We start from the raw sequence: 22687 nt of genomic DNA, 5'->3' as shown, positions 1-22687 counted from the left end.
AGAAAAGGAACACTTACCATCCTTTGCTGAGAGTGGCACTGCAAAATAAAATATTTTTTTTAAGACATGGTTGTTGCCACTTTGAATTGGCAAAAAGGAAACAGAGCTGCTCTCTGGGAAGAACCCTGCCAAATTCTGTTGCAGGGCAAACCCTTTCCAACACGTCCTGAGCACCCAAACACCTCCCTCACCCACAACTGTCTGTGTTGCCATCTCAGCCTGATGCCTACAGATTACCCCTGTGTGTACTGCCTGGCCTGCCACCCTGCTACCTCATGGATCTCCTGCTCAGATGAACAAAGCCAATGGCAGAATGATGGAAGAACTCACAGGACATAGATATAGAAGCTGTCAACTCATGGATCTCGACCACACTAATTCCAATGCAAGAGCAGCCTCATCCCTGAAGAAGAACTGGCAGAGAGCCAAGTTGCCTCACACCAACCCTGGCCATGCAAGAACATCTAATAGCATGGTTAGAAGCAACAAGAAGAGTGCACTCTTTGCCATCTAAAGCTCAGAGATGTATAAGGTTAAATATTCCAAACTCTTTTTCCTTTCTACAGGTCAAAGCAGAACTTCGACCTGCAAAAGAAAAATGTATTTTACATGTAAACTTTTCCTTTATTTCTTTTAACAATTGCTTGAAAGATTTGTTTAGTATATATTACCTTCTTCCATATTCCTGAAGGCATCTTGAAGGGGAAGGAGAAAAAAATAGAAGAAAAGAAGGAAAAAAGTAGATTACAAAAGCATCCTTGTGATTGCTATTTCTGACATAGAAGATAAACGTTTCACACAGAGCACACTTGTATTTCCAAAGCTCAGATGTGGAGTCAAACAGAGAGCAGCTTCTCCTCCAATAAGAAATTGGAGCTTCAAAACTTCAAAATTCATCTAATCTACCTCCAAGGACAGGACTCAGTGTGAAATCAAGACACGTAAGGTGAAATGTCTAAACAGGAGTTATCTGGGTGGGAGATAAATCGCCATTTCCTAGGTCAGAGTCATCCCATTTAGTTTTTAGTTCTTCATATATCAAAGAAGAGGAAAGACACATTAAAAACACGCCACACAAAGGCATTGTCTGCAGGTACTGGAAGAATGCAGTAGTGGGTGAAAACACAGGGAAGCTTTCTCCTTGCAATTCCTCCCAAGGATTTCCTTTTCTGACGCTGTACTCAGAAAAGCAGAAGTGCTAGTGAACCAAGTATTGCGTGGTTACTGCTCTAGTTTATGGACTAAATAACTCCAAAGCACTAGGCAGGTCAAAGTCTGAAAATCCTTTAAACTGAACAGAAAATTTTGCAGCTCATTGCATAGGCCTGGGATCTGAACCTGTGCTGACAGGAACATTTTGGCCAGGACTCCGTCTTGTCTGGTAGAAAACAGAAAAGCTAGGCTTCTTGCAATGTAAATAATCAAAGTAAACTTGATGTTTTCCAAACAATGGTAAGAATACTGGTGGAAATGGAGACACATATCAGAAGCAAAATGACCCAATGGACATGACAGTGGAATGGACCATGAATTACATGGTAGAGGAGTGAGAGCCCATAGTCTTCCGACTCCTATGGTGGGATCCTCTTTCTACTACAGATCTCACTTTGCCTCCAGCTCCTGCTCCAGAAGAACACAAGTCTCCCGTCCGTCTTTTGTCACATCTGCCATGGATGACTTGGATGCCTGAGGGCATGGCACTTGGTGACTATGGTTTATCACTGAATTCTTGTGTTTAATTTCACATTATGGGGAGAATAACAGATACCAGAGGGTTCCTTTAAAATCTTACCTTTCTGCTTCGGTTTACGGGCAATCCAACAGAAGAGTAGGATAAGAATGAGGAGGACTAGGCTTGCCAGAGTTGTTAGCACGATGAACTGTGGAGACCAACCTGCATTTTCTAAAAGATTATATTGAGTATTTTGTGTCAGTAGAATAAGCTGGATCATCTAGTATCTTGGTGTCTTGACATAATAGCCTTGTTCTGGATTTTCTAATTAATTCCTGAGTTTGTCCAAAAGGATGCCGAGTCTGAGGAGGCTATGAGCATACTCAATATTTCTGATTCAGAGAATGGCAAAGATCAAAGCAAGAACAATATTAGAAGCTTTTTTTTAACCTCTAATGTTTAAGTTGCAAGCATAGCAGTTGAAAGCATATTTCATGTGAAGCTTTCTAAAGGAGAACAAGGAGTTAGAAACTGAGGAAATAAGGGATATGTATTCGGCCTCTTCAAGAAGGCACCAGGAGTACTTTGCCCTGCACAAGGGGTAGGGCCAGGAAGCTTTCCGGAGCTGAGCAGGTAGTGTAACAACAGGCCAGCAAAGGTGAGAGCATGGGGTGGGAGATGGCTGGTACACTGAATGAGAATGCTGGCAGGGGTGAGAAGTTGTTTGTAAGGCTCTCATTTTGCTGCAGGGATGTCTCCTTTCTCCGTGCCGTGACCATTCCTGCCAGGGGCTCTCATCACAGAAGTTGTGGTAGTGAGAAAGAGCAGGCAGGGGAGCAGGAAGGCAAGGGAGGCAGGGCTGCTGGGGTGGATACAGAATGGCAAAGAGGGGTAGCTGACAGTTGAGTTCATCACAGATGAAGCCTTGGTACCCCAACAGATGAAACCATCCCAGACTGTGAGGCAGATGTAATACAGGGATATGGGGGGAGAAGTAACAGGTGATAGCAGTCACCTCACCAGAGGCAGGAGACCTGGAGAATCATCACAGCTGCTCTTAAAATTGGGTGTTGTCTCTTACCTTGTTTATCCACATTGCTCGTCTGTCCTTTCACGCCTTTAATGGAAGTACAGTTTGTTAGGCCCTTTTCATTCTTTACCGCATGCATGTAGGCAAAACGAGCTCTTGAGTACCCAAAAGCTGAGTTTCATACCTCCAGCTTCTGGCTTCAGAGCCAGTATTGCTCCTCTCACAGTGATCCCTGTCAACTGAAACCTCATCTTTTCTGCTGACAGTCATATCCCAATGCAAGGAGTTCAGGTGTATGAATGGCCTTCCCACCCTTCCCCATTTCCATCCTTCCTATCCCACCACATCACCAAGGGGAAATGCTTGAGGAAGGAGCTAGGCAGGCCCGGGCTGGTTTGCGCAACCAGGGAAACAGCAAAGCCCCGGTCGTCCTTCTTTTCTGTACAGTGTGGACAGTATTGTCCCTGCCTCCCAAAGAACGGGTATCTGCTAAAAGGTGTTTCTCTTCTCCCTCAAGCAGACAGCCTCACAGAGAGGAAAAGTCATTCAGACTGCACTTAGGTCTGTGCAGCCATGGCCAGACTGCTTCCAGGTTGCGTTGCCCACCCATTCCACTGGGCTCTGTGGAGTCACATTAGGTTTGTTCCAGAAGTGCCCAAACACTGATCAGATGGTTCTGTCAGACCATCAGCTGCTTCTTCCTGTTACTAATCCTTACAAATGCCCGTCAAACAAACCAGGCCCTTTGCTAACATTTGCTTGTGGAATCCTTGGCTCCACCTAATCGGAATGTATCTGACAGGTGCTGCACGCAAAAGACTTAGAAGACAGGTCACATGCAGTCCAGGAATGCTGTGCTGCAGAGGGACTACTATTATGATACTGCAGCGTTAAAACTGTTTTTTGATGAGCTGAGCCCCAGGGTGTCCTACTGCAGTGGATCGTGTTCACTGCTGCACTCGCAGGCCACCTGTGGCAATATACGCAGTGAAGCAAGGGGGGATGTTTTTCCAGCTTTGATCCTCTTTTGCCTCATCAGCGTTCAAACACACCCTTAGGGGCCCTGCTAGTGAGTAAAATGTCTCAAACTGAAGGTGTCCTTACAGCCTTTCTCAGAGTGTGTCACCTCTGAACTCTTTCCTGATGATCTTCCATCACAAGCCAGAGGAGAAAAAGCCGTGGCTTAAGGGAGTTCCAGTGCAAACCTACTACCGTTGAGAAGGCTACACTTTGAGTTAGTTTAACTGTGCTTAACTGAAAACCTAGGCCTTCCTTGTATCTCGTCTGTCACACTGACTTAATACTCAGTGGAGATTCCAGAATTTATGACGTCACCACCTCACCTGGTTTCGGAAAGGACTGCAAGGGCTCCAGTCCATCCACCCAGAGGAAACCAAAGACTTCCTGATCATCAAACACCAGTGGGTTCAAAAGATGGAGGGTAGGTAGAGGGGGTATGACAAAGCCCGTTTCTTTAGTCTGGGAGATGTGAGGGGCTTGAATGGGTATGTGTGTGAACAGGGTTGCTTGTTTCTATGTCTTTGGTTGGTTTGTGGGTTCTTTTCCTCTTTGTTGAGAAAGCCCTCTACATGTCACCAGTCTCTGCAGCTGGGCAGGAATATAGGTCTTGCATAGAGTACAATGCAGATAACAACAGACTGCCTATAGAGATAAGCCCCTTAGGCATGACTATGCAGAATAGGAAGGGAACATTTGAAGGAGCATTACTTACCTGATGAATGAAGACATATTAGAAGTAGAAAACAGAAGAGGAAACAGAGTGTTCCTTTGCTTCTTCCTTTCCGAGCCCAGAAATTCATCGTTTCTGATGTGCTGCAATGGAAGAAAGAGTGAAAAATAACATAACAAAATCCTCCATTAGCCTGAATACCACATCTCTCCTTTCTTTCCTTTAAATATTGTTTTTCACTTCATCCCTTGTCACATTAAAGGGAAGCCCAGCTCTTCAGCTGTGCACCAAAGGGAGTTTCCCATATCTCATTCTGTGTATATACCCTTGGGGCTTGGCATAAAGATGAAGAATAAAGTTCCTATTAATAACACTCTTCTTAGTTATTTTTCTTAAATGTTCATAATAATATTATTCCCATTATTCACAATTCATATTATTATTCTTAGTAGCATAACGAATGTAAATCTCAGCACTAATAAAGAGTAGTCCAATGACCAAGAGCTCGTCCTTTGCTACTGCTAAAGGATGATACGTAAATAATGGTAAAGGTAATTGCCACTTTCCTCCTTTCGTGTTCACATGCACTTCTCAAAATGGCACTTCCAATTTTTTATTAAAATGGCCATTGTTAGGGCCTTATTTCGCTTTGAGGTTTCTGTCTACTTGTACATTCCTTTGTTCCTAATGAAAGTATGAACCATTCAATGAAGACCCAGAAAGATGAGGAATTAAGAGCATTGGAAGACAGCTGTTAACACATGTCCACCCTTTTGTCACTGATTTCTCCTCTTGAAGGACTTGCTTTCTGTCTAGCCTGGAGAGGCCATCACACTACACCTCTTTGTGCTGGGATTATTCAGTCAAACTTTGGGATTACATGGCAGATCATAGCATCAACCAGCCAGTGCCGAGGTACAAAAACCGCTTGACAGAACATGTGGCTAATCAACCCCAGCAGGTCTGCAGTGGTTTGAAGAGGAGACTCAGAGCTGATATGTGTAACCACAGCCAGTTTGGAATATTACACACCCCTTAAAAAAATAATAATAATAAATCCGTGTAAGGGAAAAGTCCATGCACTAGCGATTTGCAGTCAGTGTCCTCCCTTCACCACAGTAAACACGCCTTTGACAGTACTAAATGGAATAATTGGACCAAAGTAGACATTCTGACTTTCCTCGCAGGTTCACTGAAACTATCAAATCAGTTGCCCTTCAGTGACTTTCCATTGCTTTCTCACAATTAACACAGCAGCAATTACAAGGGGTAATGGCTTGGGGTTGGCCCCTGTCCTTCCAAGCCTTCACAGCTGCGCCTATGAGAGGGACCTGGAGTGGTGGTACAGAGCAATACAGCAGACTGGGCAGGTAGATCTCCTGACTCCATCCCTCTCCTTTACCCCATCACAGGTGCCCAGGGGACTTTGCAGGCAGCCATTCCAGGCAGCTGTATCCACCCAGCAATTAACCCAACCAAGATCAGTTTCATCTCAATCACAGCAGCTCCCTGAACCAGCTAATGGCAAGGTTGCATGATTGCTGAAGGTTACCAGTGCTAGCTACCTCATGCTGGGGGTTGGACTGGTGTAGTGAAGGGGCAGGATGTGTCCTGATGAAAGCTGGTGTGAAGGGACTGTTTGATGTGGCCACATTCACCATCTAACATCTGTGAGGGAGATTTGCACTGCTGAGCACAACACCCGCCTTTCCCACATATTGGAGGGGGAAGAAGCAGGTGCCCTGACTGAGCTTCCTGCCTTGCTGGTCACTGAGTGCTGGCACATCGCAGCTGGCAGAAAGGAAAGCTGAAAGAGAAGAGCCTGGCTGAAAGCCTCATAGTGGTTTCAGCCTTCTGTCTCAGGGTCCAGTTTAGCACCTCTGTGGAAGGGGCCAGGATTTCTGCCTTCTGCTGAAACTAGAAACCAGGCAGTTTCAGAATTTCTACCAGTCTTTGCAGAGCAGCCTAATGGAACTGAAAACACCCTTGTGAAAAGTCTTCAAGCTTTTCACAAAGGATTATTTGCCACTAACTTATCATAGGAAAGCATATCTCAGAGCCAAGTGGAAGGAATAGTGAATGCTTTCAATGCTAACCATAGTGAACACAGCTGGTTGGCAGATGTTGGAGCTGTTCGATTTATTTCTCTTCTTTTCCCTATAAACTCTTTTCCCAAGCCAAAACCTTGTATTTCGTGTTGCATTCTCTCAAGACCAAGTGGATTACATGGGTCCACCATTTGTCTAATACTCTAGTAGATGGCTTAAAGTAATCAGACTTCATTCGGTTGCTTTCTCAACCTGCACACTTCCATTACTAGTGCATAGCCACAGTGGTCGCATGGTTCAGAAGCAACTTTGTGCAGGTATGCAAAACAAAATTGCAGGAAACCTCCACAGAGTCACAGAGCTATATGAATTAACAAACAACTGCAGAAAAGTAGCCATGAGAAGCTCTCCTACCTTGGTAGATACTGTCTCTCCACCTGCGTCTTGCTGAGGGTGCTACGTTTCACTTTGCTGCTACAGGAAAAGAGTAGAGAGCAAGTAGGGATCAGCTGCAGACTTTGCTGTAATCATTGATTCCTAACCAGGAAGGAAGGGGAAGGAGTGTCATGGGCAGTGCTCCCTGAAGCTGCTGTTCCCTGCTCTCAGGGAGCCAAAGGAGTCATGGAGGGGTGCCAAGAGGAGGGAGGAAGGAGTACAGGTGTAAGAAAGATCTTTGCTCCCCTGGTCATAATGGTTAATTTTTGAACCGCTCAGTTTCTCTATTGTTGCTGAGGCCAGGGTGGGGCGAAGATGAAAGGACAAGCAGGGCAGGGACAACAGGCAGTGAAGGGAAAGACAATTTTTTTCCACACCGAAGCCATGTTGTGCTGACTGGAATTGTTTGTTAGACAGCCATATCAGGTTATCTGTTTCTAATGATAGAGACAATCTCTTCTCATGCTTTGCTGATATTCAGAAACCATGTGTCCTTTCTGGGAAGGAAACAGGAGTGGTATACCTCTCTGTCCCTGCTTGCCAGGCTGGTATCACAGGTAAATAAGATTTCCCTTCTCCTCTCTCTCACAGCCACCATTTAACCATGGTTCATTTGGAAAACAGATATAGGCAATTGTAGCCAGCTGAATAGTAGCTCAACATGCTACAGAGCCACAGTGCTTGGCCTTTGGGGAAGCAGGAGGTACCCTCAGCCAGGACTCAACCAACAGCAAGGAAGGGCAGGTTCAGATGCCCAGGGGCCACTAGTAAAACAACAGCTTAAAGGAACTTGTGAAATCTGACAAAGTTATTCTAAACTTCCTGGTTCTCTGTGAGCTGATTTTCCCATCTCTCATGTATGCAGTGATTCACTACGTTCATTAAAGAAAGAACACTTCAGCAAGGTAAAGGAATGGGTGAATATGAAATATCTAAATCCTAATGAACAGATAGCTACAATGGTTTAACAGTGTTCTCTCGTTCAGTGAGACAACTGTGAGACCAGTCAGCTGCTTCTCTCCTATGCAATAGCTCATAACTTACAGTCTAAAGTTAAATGTGGCTGCAGAGAAAGACTTGGTTCAAGATACTGCTGCTCTTACAGTGTGGACTTGCTCCGAGCCACTCCTCAAAGCACTAGCCTCTCTCTGGTAGATTCTGCATGTTACTGCGATCAGACCTTTTTGCACGATAGAATATAGCTCTCTCCTTCATGGCAATAGCCCTCAAATACTACTTAAAAATCCCCCAAACCAAAAACCCTCAGTACTCCATCTCAGCAAATGTTATGCTTACTCAACTGGAACCTGAGGTCACTTTATGGGACTGAGCCTTTAGGTCACCCCTGTCAGGGAGTATCAAGGTGGGGCTGCTCCAGAAGGGAGGGTAAAAGGAAGAGAAACCAGTAGCTGAAGGTGATTGCCAAGCAGGCATGGGCATGTCTACTCACCAACAAATATCACAACCTCACTTTACCTGAATAAAGTGTGTCTACCAGGTCTGGTGATGGTAACCAGAGTCAGACAACAGTGATCACCAAACATATCTGCTGGGATGAAGCAGGTCCAGTGTCAAGCTGCAGGTCAGTGTCCTGGTCCAGATCAACGAGGTACGTGACCAGGCATGGGCATGGCTGCAGAGTAGCTCAGGAAGGGCCCAAGGGTGAGAGCTTGATCTTGAACAGAGCTCCCAAGTGAAGCAGGGAGCCTCTGCTGAGGTTTCTCAGACAGCTCTCTCTCAAATAGCTTCAAAACAGCTCAGTCATTGGAGTCTAGATGCCAGGGACTGTAAATGGAGGTTTCTGAATTGAATTGCACATTCTGTTCAGGCATCTCAGTCTGGACCTTAATGTTATGAACGGTGACTGTCTCCCAGCAACTCTGTTCCTCTCTTTCATTTCATAAAATCTATCTTTTTTCCATCTTTGTTGGCATCTTTGTTGGCATTCTGAAACATGGAGTTTTGTTGGAATGCCTGAAACATGGAGTTATTTTTCCAGATCCGTGCTGGGGGATAGAGGTGCCAGGCGTTTCACCTAGTTTCACGTTTTCAGCTGTTGTTTCTAACTCACTTTTAAACTCCTGCAGTTTCTGGGATTTGGGTATAAATTCATCTCTATTTGGTCTGACATAGTTATTGAGAGCTTTCTCAGGGAGCTGTGACCCTCTTGTTTGATTTTGGGAAAGCTGAATTTCTGTATGCTCTACAGAAATAAACAGTATTCCATCAGAGAAACCGTGTTCCACTCTCTATTACTCTTCTGCATGGGCAACTGTCAGTTTGATTTCCCTTTGTTTTTTGGCTCTTGTATTCTGAATAAGAACACGGGTTGAAAGCAATTTAATGCCTGTATTTTAAGAGTGAATTCAGATTAATTCTCTTGTGTATTCCCATACAGACAAGCATCCATGTCCTCTCACTCTCTATTTCAGGACTGTCACTCAGAAAATAACCTAGAGGAGAACTAATTATCAGTAACTGCAGGAAATCTTTCCTCAAATCTTGTGGTATAACTAGGGGTGGCAATGTGTACACGGATTTGTCTGGTTCTCCTCCCTTCGTCTCCCCTGTGCTGGGACAGGGGTTACAACAGTCCGAGACAGGTACTGAACCTTGCAGATTTTTGCCTGGTTTAGTTAGAAGAGGAGAAGACTGGAGGAAGATGAGATGATAATTTACATATATAACTTATGATGCTTGGAAGTCCACACTGGCAGCTAGAAGAGTCCAGTGTGTGAGTTCATCTTCTCCCACATCTTTTATTTTCCTCCAAGCACAGCCCTTGGAATTTTTGTACCTGTCTCTCTGAGTGTTTTCTTCTGACAAAACAAACTCTTTCCACACTCTTACTTATTGTCCTTTGAAATAATGCTCAGTTCTGATCTTTTTTATCAGTGGCACTTCTGCACACCATTTGCAGACAAGTGCTATCCGTAGCCTTAGAAACCTGTTTTGCAAAACAGTTCCTTTCAGTTCAGACTTGCTTTCTGCCCAAACCATGTCACAGGTCAGGAATTCTAATTTTAAGGATCATCTTATGTGCAGAGATGCAGAAAGAGATGAATGATCCCTTGCTGTCACTGGATGGGGAAGAGAGAAGGAGCACTTAGAACCTTGCTTCCCTGGAGGTGCCAGAAAATATGCAGATAAGTGCTGGTGTGAAAGACTAGGGGAAAGAGAGAGAACAATTTTGAAAAAGAGAAATGAAAAAGATTCAGAGGATGTGCAAGACTTTTAAAGGAATAGCTGTCCCTAGCCCATAACATGCAGGAAATTGTGTGGAGGAACATTGTGTGTGTTACAAATTGAAATACAGACTTTCACTCTGTGCTCATGCAAAATATCTTGACAGCAATTAAAGTCTTACCAGGGAATGAGTAAAGTTGTCACATTCATGATGTAGAAAAGGCTCCAACAGACTCTTCTAAATCTTATTTCAGACTCTTCTAAATCTTATTAGAGGCTACAGAGACAGTTGAGAAGGATGTTTACTTGTGAACTTCCTGGTGGGGAAAAATTTTGACAGACTTTCCCATTCATGTGAATTCGGGCTGGACAGGTTCTAAAAAATTACCACCTTTTATTCTGTGCATGAAGAGTGGAGGTGGCAAATGCACCTTATTCATACTATAAAAATTGAAAGGGTTTCATCTTCATTCATGGGCAGAAAAAAGCTAAGTATAAAAGAAAAGATCCGTATTCAGTCCTGCCCCACAGTCAAAGAAATATGTTAAAGCACTGAATGGGAATAATGCAGTGCATGCTAGCCCCAACACATGCTTTCAGAAACGGTCCTTGCATTATATGATGAACTTACACTGTGAGCTTCAGCACTAAATGAAACAAATATCTGTCCCATATTCGAAGGCAGAGCATTGAACTCTGAACCTGCTTAGAGGAAAAGTTATACAGCTTAAAATGCCACCAGTCTGCCTGCTCTCTCCATCTGCAGTCTCACTTTAGAAAGCCTTTAGGCTTGTCTATGTCGTGTCAATCTTCTGGTAAAATACTGAGCGTGTAGTCTGCAGAATTCCTTTAATGATTTTAATACAATAAACTATTTTAAAACAGGTGAGAACACTGGTTAGTGTACATCAGCCCAAATCCATTGACTTCTAAAAAATCGGGAGGGCTTAGATTCACCAGGTGTTTGCTACCTTATGCAAAAGAATGTGGACATTTCTCTTAAACCACTTGTTCAGTCTCGTCTGTTAGACATCCCTGATCTTGCAGGGGTCAAGAGAGGATTACAGTCTGGCATACCAGAGGCATACTGCAGGCTCTATAAGGAGTGCCCATTGAACATCTGCATCTGTGGAAACTCTTCCTTTTCCATGTGCTGGATCACAAAACATATCATTGAACACTGGAACATTGATTTGAGAAAGATCACATTGCTGATAAAAGCTGATTAATGTTATAAATACACTCAGTCTTGCCAGTATAAAAAGTTTGGGTTGGAGTACAGTACAAGGAGCAAAAAAGCATGCTGTGCAGTGATTAATGATGCAGGAAACCATAAACTTAGAGTCTCTTCATGGTTATAATGTTTCAGTGTGAGAAACAGCAGAATCTGAATTCAATTGGTTTGGACAGACTCTACTACTACAGTAGAGAAGTATTTTTTTAGTGGAATGAAAGACTTTTATTTAAAAAGATTTTTTTATTCATAACCTTTCCTGTTTGACCTTAAAATTATTACTGAAAAATATCTACAAAGAAGGGTTCCCACTGCCTTTAGTTTCTGAGTCTTTTCCTGTAACATTTTAAATTTTAGCACATTCTTGGCAGTCATGACCTGCCATTAACTCTTTTTGCTACAACAATTATGCTAATAAACTGCATACCATTTGTTAAAAAAAAAGGAAAAAAGATTAAAAGAAAAAATTTTGAAGACAACCTCTTTTACTTCAAAACAAATTTATTTGTTTTCTTGATAGAGGGAGAGTAGAATTCTGCTTGCCTAACTTTAGAGAAGGCATTCAACTGAACATGAAGGTGAAACACTGCGAAAAACTTATGTTGCCTAAAGACAGGTGCTGTTTGGCATGCACTAGGCTACTTAAGACATTGGGCTAGCAGTTATGACACAGGACCTAAAGATGACACAAACCTTTCTGGAGTAGAGCAGAAGACAAGGCAGGCTATATAGCACTGCCTAAACTGCAAGTCTTTCTTCAGTTAACTAAACCCACTGCTGTAACGGCAAGACTTTCTTGACCCGTAATGGGAACTCAGACATCTATTTAGGGTTTTGTGACTTCGATCCCATAATTATTTACATTATCTAATATTTCTCCTTTCTTGTTTTCTTCTGGTTTTGTTTTTGTTTCAACCACATGTTTCCTCTGGATTAATTTTACATTACTGATGTCTGAGATCTTAGGTTTCCCCCTCTTCCTCTCATTGAACTGGCTTTCTCTAATCCATTTGATCTCACACTCCTGTTCATAGAGCTTTTAATGGGACAGGAATTCTGACTGGGCGGATAACAAAAGGTTTGAGTGTCCCTTCCCTTTTGGGTACAAATGGGTAAAATGTTTTTGCAGCTTCCTTTCCAAGGCTTAGAGGGATTGCTACCAGGAGGACCATCTGCACGGCTTCGTAAAATTTGACTTGTCTTTCCTCCAAGTCCAGAAGGACACCAATCACTGAATAATGCAGCTGCTTCTTCCCAATCCTAAAGTCTCCTTCACTAGAGAAAAGCTCTGCCTGGGATCTGTGCAGAGCCCAGTAGTCCTCCCTGGGAAGCATACCTCCCTCCTCTTGTTTCCCTTTCTCCCTCACTACCCCCAGCACCCAGTCCTGATGCTGCTCCACCTCCACCTCCCAGTAGTGTTTCCCAGCTGCAAACCCTTCCTGCCCCACCAGGATGGGGACTGTGGAGGCAGCGCTCAGAGCAGCAGATTCAGACGTGTTGTTGCTCTTGGTGTCCAGTGCTCCAGACACTTGGAGCTCTAAGTCTCGGCTGTTTGGATTCACAGTAATGGGTACTGGAAGGGAAAAGGAGGATAATCCAATTAGCAGGGTGACTTGGGGACCTCTGTCCGCAAGGTGCGAGGGGGTGAAAGGTTCCAGGAACTGAGCAGTGCTGCCTTGATGCAGCAAAGACTTTAAACACTCCTCAAAGCAGTGCATCCAGTTGCTGATGGGCAAAGAGGCACCTTCCAGCTGTCACAGCCATCTCCTCTCTCAGGGCACAAGTCCAGGTGGCTCTTCCCCCACACGCTCTAGAATAAGTCTCTCTCTTGCCCTTTCCACATGCCTATCCGTCTTCTCCAGAATTGCCCCTCATACTTTGACATTGCATTCATGCTTTGACACCTTTCAACAACTCCTTTTCTCACACTTCCCAACACACACATCCTAGCCTCATTTCTTTTAGAACAAGCCCAGCGAGGGCACATGCCTTTGACTCCATCTCAGTTGCTACATCTCTAGAAACCTGGCACTGTCATTTCAGGGTAAGTCGGACAGCTGGCCACATCATTTCCCCACCCTTCTTCCTGTCAGCTTACCTGCGTGGCTCTGAGCTTCCCAGAAATCTAGAAAAAAGAAAAAGATATCAATACTTTATTAATCTGTGGGCATTAATCCAATGGACATTAACGTTTTATGAATCCGTGAGGTCATGAAATACTTCTCAGACTAAACTATTCAATCTACTCATGCACAATTACTGCCATCACTGTGATTCTGTAGCAGTGCTGGCTTTACTCTATTTCATGCACCAGTGCATCTGGCAGTAAAATAAGTTTTTTAAACCACTTACCCAATTCAACATTGTATCGATCTGTAAGGGAAAGATGTTTACATTATTAACACTATTTTTTCTCTGTTTTGTATTCCCCTTTTTCTAAACAGGAAAACTCTCAAGCCAAAGAAGATTAGACGGCTCCAAAACTCAGTGTGGGGACTTTTTGTTGAAGCCATTTAAAATTTTGAGACTGCATTCCAAGGGGAAGGGCACAAACTGGCCCTGCAGCCTTGGCCTGCCTTTGCTTGCATTTTGTAAGGCTTCTAGAGGACGTTAAGTCAGTGGGTTGGGCTATGTGACCAGGAGGAGACGATTTCCTTCTTGGTTGTCATCACAATGGTTCTGGTAGACCTGATTTATAATGTAATGACTCATGACACAATATAGGTGTCCGTAGCTTTCTTGCAGTATTAGGCATGAAAAACTTCCCAACAAGGAAGATTTCAGAATCCTGAGAGGCAGCTATGTGCCATATTTCTTGAAGGAAGAAACAGAATCTCATTGTGACGCGATATTTACACTGGGCTTCACACTCAGGGAAGACATAGACCGGCTCTATGCCCACTAGCTTTGCTGTTTCTAAGGTTCTTAAGAATGCAAGATTTATTCAAGACATATTTTCTTACCAAGACGTTGTCTGTTTTCGGTCTTTGCTGTAAAAGAATAGCTTAAATGAGTTAAATGAAGGTAATCATTAAGAGGCAAGAACTGAAATAAACAGCTACACCATATGAAAAATGCTGTGCAGATAGTGGAAAGATTTTAACTCTAAAATTTGCAGTGTGAAAATATGTCAGCTTTAATTCTTAAAAGCATGTGATATTAATAAGATTCAGGCATAAATTAACACATCTATACAGCAGAATTTCTATGTTCTAGAGCTATTGAACTCTGCCCCGCACTGCTCCCAATATAAGTCTCCAGTGCTGTCCGATATTATTTAAGACATCTATAAAGAACTGGCAAATGCCGCTCAGGACAAACAGGAGATTTGTGTCCTGTTGGAGTGTGAGGTGGACCCTTGTCAGGAATCCTTATGGCACCTCAGTAGAATCTGGATATCCATGCACAACCAACTGAATTGCTGTCTGAATGAAAATAATCAAAAGAGTTGGTGTGCAGGTTCAGGTGACCCAGTGCAGGTGTCTGTTTTGGGGTGTGACTGTTCCCTAGGTGCAATTAGCAATATTGGCCATCCAAACTGAAAGCATTGATAGTATCCTCCTTATTGGGGGATTCATAGGCACAAGTTGTCTAATGACATCTGGGATGCCTAGAGTCTTCTGAGAGTCCTTCATAAGGCCTGCTCATCCAAAAGGTGTGGGTGGCCATGAGGGTCCTGACTGTATGTGTCCTTCGAGGTGGATATCTCAGTGGGTGAGCTGAGGGATAGTAAGTGATGTAGAAGGAAGAGCAAAAGCATAAGAAGCATAAGACTGCATTTTCTTTAGTACTTATTTTGTAGTTGTATTTTGTAGCCAACACGTCTCAGGATACAGAGACTGATCTGCACATTTTGGGCTCTGTGATGCTAGTTACAGCTGAACACTTAGCTAGTTACTAGCCAGAGCAGGAGCTATAAGTTAGAGCTTTAAGAAATCTCAGTATGGATAACAGTAGAGTCAGCAACCGAGGCGCAAAGATTATGTATTTCTGTATGGGTAGAAAAGTATCACCAGCCTCTTAACAGCAGAACCACACTAAATAATAATTTTGAGCAGTGACTGAAAATGAAATAGAAATAACAACCATTCATATAAAAATAAGCTGCCATAGTTTTTAAAGAAATAGCTTATTTTCATTGTCACATAAGTCTGCCTGTAAGTTTTGATTAAAATTAAGTTTCAGTTGTAGAATTGTATTTACCTGCTTCATTTGTCATCTTCTGTGTCTCTAAATTGATCAAAAACAACAACAACAAAGAAGAAAAAGAACAAATATTACCGTGGTGGAGAGTGAACAATTAGCTTAATTTAGAAGTTTAAAATGATAAAATGAGCTTTTAAATTATTCCATTGTCCTCAGTTATTAAACCTGAACTAAGTGCATGGAAAACAGATGATATGGATGTTCTGAATCTTTTAATTTGCAGTCAAACTGATAATAAAAACTTCTGTTAAAAGGAATAGACACATACAGAAGTATTTCTTCTAGAAATGTTCTACAGATCATTTGCTCTTGTGTATGATTGTGAAGATTTACTACCATGTATGAAGTTGATCAGACCAGAAATATGACCATTTTCAGGGATGTAAATAACACACACAAAAATACTAAAATGAACGTGAACAACTGTATTCTTACCTAATGTTGCCTTCAGATTTTCTTTTTCTGAAAGAAACAGTACATAGCTATCACTGTAAGAGTTTCACATGATACTTGCACTTAAAATTTGTTTTCTTGTTAATGAGACAATTTCTGTACTATTAGCTAACTAGCATGTAGATAATATGAATAGCTAAGGAGGAGATGAAGGCTTGACTTATTTTTGCAGTTAAGTAGAATCCTGCCCCTTATGAACAGGGCAGTTCTCTTAAAAAACCCTGACCACTCAAAATTCCAGATTTTCTTTTGGGGATATTTATTTTTCCCTTGAAAATGTAGTCTTACTTTGGAGGAAATAATCTCTTACTTTGAATAATTTATTCTAGTCAACTCAATTTTTCTTAATAAACACATTCTGTGGATGTCAAATATTTGACTGGGCTGAATTACTTGGCATTTTTGGCCTATCTTTCTATGACTCAGTAAAATCACATAACCATCTAGTATAGAGTAAAACTTCCCTACCACTTATGAAGCAAAACGCAGTAGTAACTTTTAAACCGAACATTTGCTTATATTATATATCTGTTTTTATGGACTCACAGACATCTGAAGATAAACACTGCTAAAAATTATTTTTATATTCAATTTTTTACCAGAACCGGTGTTGAGGATGTGAAGAGATATTTATATTTCCTCATTTTGACAGAAGATTAAGAATTACTTTTTTAGTCAACTTCTATGTTTTTCCTTTGGTAGGTTTTGGTGATGTAAAGAAGCTGATGAAGCATAGATAAACATGGGACTGGGAAAAAAATGGATTAAAAAACAAACAAAAACTAATTTCTACAGAAATCATTATCTTGAAAACCAGGAGCTATAGCAGTAAAGTGAAGACTGCTGAAAATCAAGATGATTTATTCTTTGAAAAGGGCATTTTGACAGACTAAGAGATGTTTCTGTCATATAGAAGGATATAACAGAAAAATAAGTTGTTGTGCTGTTGAGTGAGAATGGGGTAAAGATTAAAGCCAATCTCCATATGGTCACAACACTAAAGAAGTTTTTTTTTAATGTGTTTGTTACATAAGATGATGCTGAACATGATTCTGAAGGCAGGACAGAGAGGGAAAATGAGGTATCCAGACACGTTGCTATATCCAAGGTAGAAGTAAAGATTCAACAACGTATTGAGGTATATATGATTTTCATTCCAGAACGATGCAAGGACTAGGACATGCTAATCCATTAGTGAGGATGGCTGGTAAATTTATCCATCTGAGGATGGTACAGGGTGGCCAAAGACTTGGTGAGTGAAGAATTTCAAATATTTAGGGTAAACTTAACAAGGGGGGATTTTAAAATATGAATTACAGTGTTTTTTCCTGAGTCTCTTTGCTTTCTTTTTCTTCAGTAATATGTTACTGTAGGACCAGCTATGATTGACCTGATAATCCATTGGGACTTTGGTAAGGTGCAGAAGGTTGAGTCAAATGGAGAATTATGTTGTCAAATGGAAAACATGTCAAGTAGCACACAAATTCTGAGGAGAGTTAGCATCTGGCTACAGAGATGAGATGACATTCATCTGACTTCTTTCAGGTATCTTAGAGATGAATGCATCAATCTCATCTAATTGCTTTATATGTCCCTTAAAGTCAGTGTAGGAAATCCACCCCCAAAAGAGCATTTCCTCCAGTAATAGCTGTCTAAAACAGTTTGAATTAACCTCTCTCTGAACATGCCTGTTTCTCATAATTGCCTATAAGGGAGCACAGGAAGACCCTGAGAGCTCTATTATTTTACACACTTAAGAAACATCTGAGACCTATCTGGTTTACAATTATCATTATTTGGCTTAGGCAAGAAATACATCTGCTGATGATGCAAAGAAATGGCAGAAACTGCAGCAGAAATTGTTACTTCTTTATTCAGGCTAGACTGCATGGACTAGAGGATTAGTCAAAGCTTTGGGGTGCAATTTAGCACTAAACAGTACAAGGTTTATTGTTTAAAAGTTTATTTCTCTCATAACCTGGGGAATTATTAGCAGGTTAGGACAGAAGAGGCAAAATGAAGGAATATATGAATGACCATGATCCAGCTATGAAAACAATGAACATGAACCTGGGATAAATCAATGGCGTTTTCAGTGCACAGAAATTATCAGTGAAGTTATATCTCAATCTATTAGTGCAATCACTCTATCTGTTTACCTTTGCTCAAGAAAGATGAACTCAGAGCAGGACAGAGCAGAACTCATAAGGCCATGAGAAGAACAGATGCTCTCATATGGAAGAAAATGAGAAGATCTTTCCCTAAACTTGATTACCCCATAGTCCTTTGCTGTCTTTTTTTGCTATGTTTCTTATCTTGAAAGTATCAGAGGATTACCCTAAGTGAACAGCTCTCCTTTGGGCTATCTATGGAGGTGTTAATACCTTTTAATTACTAAGAACAATGTGGCCCATTGTGACTTAATGCTTAAAGGACTGATACTTTTGAAATTCATGTCAAAGAAATCAAAGTGCCCTAAAATAGTGTCTTTGAATTTATGTTTTCAAGGTATCCTCACAGTTTTCAAAGAGTATTTACCTTCTTCCTTGTTCACCTTCATTTTTTCTGAAAAATAAAAAGAATCGTGTTGCAATATTATTTATTCCCTTAAACTTCCAGTAACAATGCAATAAAACAGTAATAATAATAAGTGAAACTAATCAAAGGATCTCAAATGCCAGTAGAAAACTGAACCCATGATTTCTGTAGAGAAGATAATTTGTTTTAATGGAGTAATATTTCAGTACCAGAAGACATTTAGAAGTGCCTGAAGAAAAATGCTCTGCTGGAACAGCAACACTGGCACTGTGTATATTGAATAAACCCTGCTATAACCTCTAATCTGGACAAATGCTAGAGACAAGGAGAATTTTCACTTGCAGGCAGGCAACACCTCCTGTCTTCAAGGCAGATAAAAAAGTTTTGTATTGGATTTGTTAACTGATGTTGACATAGCACTATAATCTTTTTTTATTATTATTATTTGTTTTTGTCTCAAGAAACAGTTGAGTGAACTCACAGTTTGCTCTGGGCTCTGGAGCAACAAAAAGAGATGACTGTATTGGAGTCCATACAGCAGGACACTACTCCAAGTATTATCTATGCTGGCAACTAGATCTGCCCATGATTGAAGGAAGCAAATCCCATTGCTAAAGTAGGGATGGCAGTACTCAGTGCTGATCGGTGTCCTAATATCCCCACTTCACCTGAGTGCATAATAGAATTGAAATACCTAAATATTGGTCATGCTTTCGTTATTATCACTCCTATAATTCAAGAAACTGCGTCTGAGTCAGCAACAAGGAGCATAAACTTTTCTTCTAAAAAATTTTCATCTGTGTTTATATTTAGCTCCCTCATTACTCACTTGCATCCACTGTTCTTTTAGAATTACCTGGAAAAACAAGCAAAGAAGCATTTATTTATTTATTTATTTTAAGAAAAGGGGCCTATTTAGAATATTGCAGTATAATTTCAAAATGAGAAGGTTTTCAAGAATCCACTATTCTAAAAACTAAAATCATTTCCTGTGCTTTTGAATATCTGTGATCATACAAAATGGCTTTTCATAGACGTGATCTCTCGATTGAGGATGCTATGTGCATTCACACACATGCAACCTCCACCCACACTCCATTTTTAACTGTACTTCTATCCTTTTTCTCCTCCTTGCCTCTTATTCCTCTATGCTTCTTTCTGATTCTGATGTTAACAGGTTTATTTAAGTTTTCGTTAACAGTATTTTGCACTATAGATGAAAACTTCCATATAGCTGTTGTAAATGGAAATACTTACTCTTCAGTTTATAAGCTATAGCAGCAATAACAGCTACAGTTAGAAATAAAATTACAAGGAAGGCAGTCATCCAAGGTGAAGTGGAAGGAAAGAAGGCATCTGTAAAATATAGACAATGATATTTTCACTTACTGGTTGTGAGACAGTTAAGACAGGCTGCAGTGGCCAAAACTTGGTTGCCTAGTGCCATTTTAGTTGCTGTAGGGTAACCTTCATGGCCTCCAGCTTTCAGCCCTGAAGGTTGCAGGTCTCCCAAACCATCCTTGTGCTGATCAGTCAGATACCCCAGGGCGTCAGAGCTACTGCTAGATGTCTATCTACCAACAATCAGATTGTGCTCCTACATTTCATATACCCACATTCATTAAGACTCAGTCCCTATGGATAGAGTCATGGTGGAGAAACTGCCTCCCTGTAGGGACAGATGCTGAACAGCCTGTCTCTGGAGCCAGTATTTTGACTACTGAACCACTAGATAAAGTTTTTGGCAAAGCAGAACCATATTCAGTTGTGCTTCAGAAGAAAAAGATAACTACCCCTCCTTCACTTCTAAAGTGAAGTTGTCTACTTTCTAGACAAGGAGTCCAAACTGGAGGGAGACACATCCTGAAGCTCAGCATATTCATGGTGGTATTGGGGAGAGAAGCGAGGAAGGAAGCAGACGTTCAGCATTTCCCATTAGTATGCTCTTGCTATCTCTTAAGTCACTGTTCTGGGTAACTTGGAAGCAATGTAGGGGCTTTGCTATCCCCATCAGCACTTCTAAATCCTTCCCTCTCCATACTGGCATAGTGCTTTCAAGTGACAGCATATGAGAGCTCTGCATTAATCTTTATGGCTAAGATGCATCTGGAATATAGCAAGCAATCTACAGCACAAAGGTGGACTTCTTATCATGTTCACCATCTAAACATTAGTCATTTATGCTTGGGCTGGGTGTCCATGATTACTCCAGGGTGAATGGAGAGACAATGGACAGCAGCCTGCCAACTAGTCTTGACAGCAGTTGAGCCTGGAAGTCACTCACCTGAAATCAGGACTCGGGACTCACGTGCTGTGTTGAGTAGGTCATTGACTACTCTGCAGGATACTTCCATGTCTGATCTGGGTTCTAGGTTCATGGAACTTATGACGTCAAAAATGCCTGAAGATGTCTTCACGTTTTGGGTGGTTGCTTTCTCCTTCCGTATCTCTCTTTTGCTGTCCAGCCATACCACTATGGGCTCTGGAAACCATCCTTGGGACTTGCAGGTGAGGCCAATGCCCTGACCCACATGACCATCCAGGGAAACAGAAGACTCATCACCTATAGCTATAGAAAGACAAGCAAACATACTCAAAGCCCCCCAGAAAACAATAGATATTCTCTGACCAAACAATACATGATGGGAAGGTGTTCCCCAGATTTATGTGTAAACACCACGAGTAAATTCAACAAAATTGGAACTTTAACGCTGATTAAATAGTTCTTCCTACAGTGCTACATTAAAACTGAGACATTTATATGCCATATGTGTATTGAATCAGCTCCTCTTTGCCATGGTACTACAGATTCTGGCAGATGGTTACTGATGGCATAGTCTAGTGAGGGAACAAATAATGGCCTTTGATAAAAAGAGACTTCCAGGTTTGAGGGAAGTTACTACTACAGTCCTGATAGAGGCAGATTTGGGGGCTGATCCTTAATATTTCCATGAACAACTTGAACAACAACAAATAAAAAGTAACGTTGCCCTGACTGGAAACCTGCTGGTAAAACAAAGCTGGACAACACTGTTCTCTTTAAGAGGTGGTAGAAAGACAGTGACACTCCAGTGTCCACTGGCAATACAGGTAGCCCAGCTTATAACAGATGCTGGTCTTTCACATGACTAAGGATAGGTGAGATGAATGCAATACAGCAGTACCCCATAGTCTTTACTGGCCTTTTGCAACTGGACTGAGAAAGAAGTAGAACATTTCTGCCATTCCACTCACCTGCCACTTGCAGCTCAACAACCACTTCATCATACCAGTTCTCAAAAAAGACGCTGCAGGTGTACTTCCCTTTGTCAGAGACCATGACATCCTTCAGGTAAAGAGACACATTTCCCTTATTAAATTCAGTGTGGAAGAAATTTGTTCTGCCCTGGTATCTCTTGTCTTCAGTAACTGGATTTTGTGTATTTTTTCCATCATAGATGCTCACGTCAATTTTTTCAGAGTTTGTAGTAAATATCCACTGGACAGAAAGTCTCTCAGAGATTGTCTTAGCTTTCAGCTGACAGGGCAGGATGACTCCTTTTCCAATGACTCCAATGACAGGATTGTCAGGAGGAATGATTTTAAACTGGCCTGCAAGGAAATATAGATGTAAATCTTATCCGTAACAGATGTTCTCATTAGCACGTCCAATAGGCAACTGGAATGTCAGATCTGTGATTGTGAAAAAAGGAAGCTGTTCTGCTCTGGTAATATCAATACATCAGAAAATGCTCTGGACAGGGAAGTTATGTTAGAGCAAGTTACATCATCCTCCCACCGTAAAGGTAAATTCACTGATGAGGAGGCCAGAGCACTGAAGAGGAAGACATCCTGTGACAATAATCCAATCACATCTCTGTAAGCCCAGACTGGCACATAAGCTAGCCCCTTTTGTAAAGCTGGAACCCACAAAGGCAGGATTCAGCCTGTTTAACTTCAGATGTCCATGATATTTTCACTGGGATAGCTACATTTGATGATGAATCATGCCACGTTAAGTCGATTTCTTTTCAAATATAGTCCACTTTTTAAGAAAAAAAAAAAGGTTCAGTTGTGAAAAAGACAACGTTTACATTGAGTTTTAACTGCAAGAATATTAATGGTCCTTTGCAAAACTTACTATCCCCTCCATTTTACTACTCTGAAGTGGGAAGTACAAAGAGCAACCTGAGCTTTCGCAGCATGATAACATGAT

At 41.5% G+C, this 22687-nt stretch overlaps 1 protein-coding gene and 1 long non-coding RNA gene across 2 annotated transcripts in view; both read right to left on the bottom strand.

Annotated features, from left to right (window-relative positions):
• Positions 1–1810: 1810 nt before the first annotated feature.
• Positions 1811–7053, bottom strand: LOC136994907 (uncharacterized). Its single transcript, XR_010886700.1, has 4 exons — positions 6855–7053; positions 4435–4535; positions 2754–2789; positions 1811–1903 (listed from the first exon to the last, which is right to left on the bottom strand). It is a non-coding gene; the product is annotated as an uncharacterized lncRNA (long non-coding RNA).
• Positions 7054–11778: 4725 nt separating this feature from the next.
• The window catches only part of LOC106490926 (butyrophilin subfamily 3 member A2-like), a 13978-nt gene continuing 3069 nt past the window's right edge, over positions 11779–22687 (bottom strand). The window contains exons 3-11 of the mRNA XM_067314264.1: positions 21727–22083; positions 20777–21061; positions 19750–19848; positions 19322–19348; positions 15499–15540; positions 14259–14285; positions 13648–13668; positions 13394–13420; positions 11779–12868 (exon numbers count right to left, since the gene is read on the bottom strand). Coding sequence (XP_067170365.1) covers positions 12324–12868; positions 13394–13420; positions 13648–13668; positions 14259–14285; positions 15499–15540; positions 19322–19348; positions 19750–19848; positions 20777–21061; positions 21727–22083 — 1430 coding nt within the window. The 3' untranslated portion in view covers positions 11779–12323. The remainder of the gene's footprint in view (positions 12869–13393; positions 13421–13647; positions 13669–14258; positions 14286–15498; positions 15541–19321; positions 19349–19749; positions 19849–20776; positions 21062–21726; positions 22084–22687) is intronic.

The sequence above is a fragment of the Apteryx mantelli genome, chromosome 34 (genome assembly GCF_036417845.1).
Source record: "Apteryx mantelli isolate bAptMan1 chromosome 34, bAptMan1.hap1, whole genome shotgun sequence".
In the NCBI taxonomy this organism is placed as follows: domain Eukaryota; kingdom Metazoa; phylum Chordata; class Aves; order Apterygiformes; family Apterygidae; genus Apteryx; species Apteryx mantelli.
This window is presented reverse-complemented; position numbering and strand designations above follow the sequence as displayed.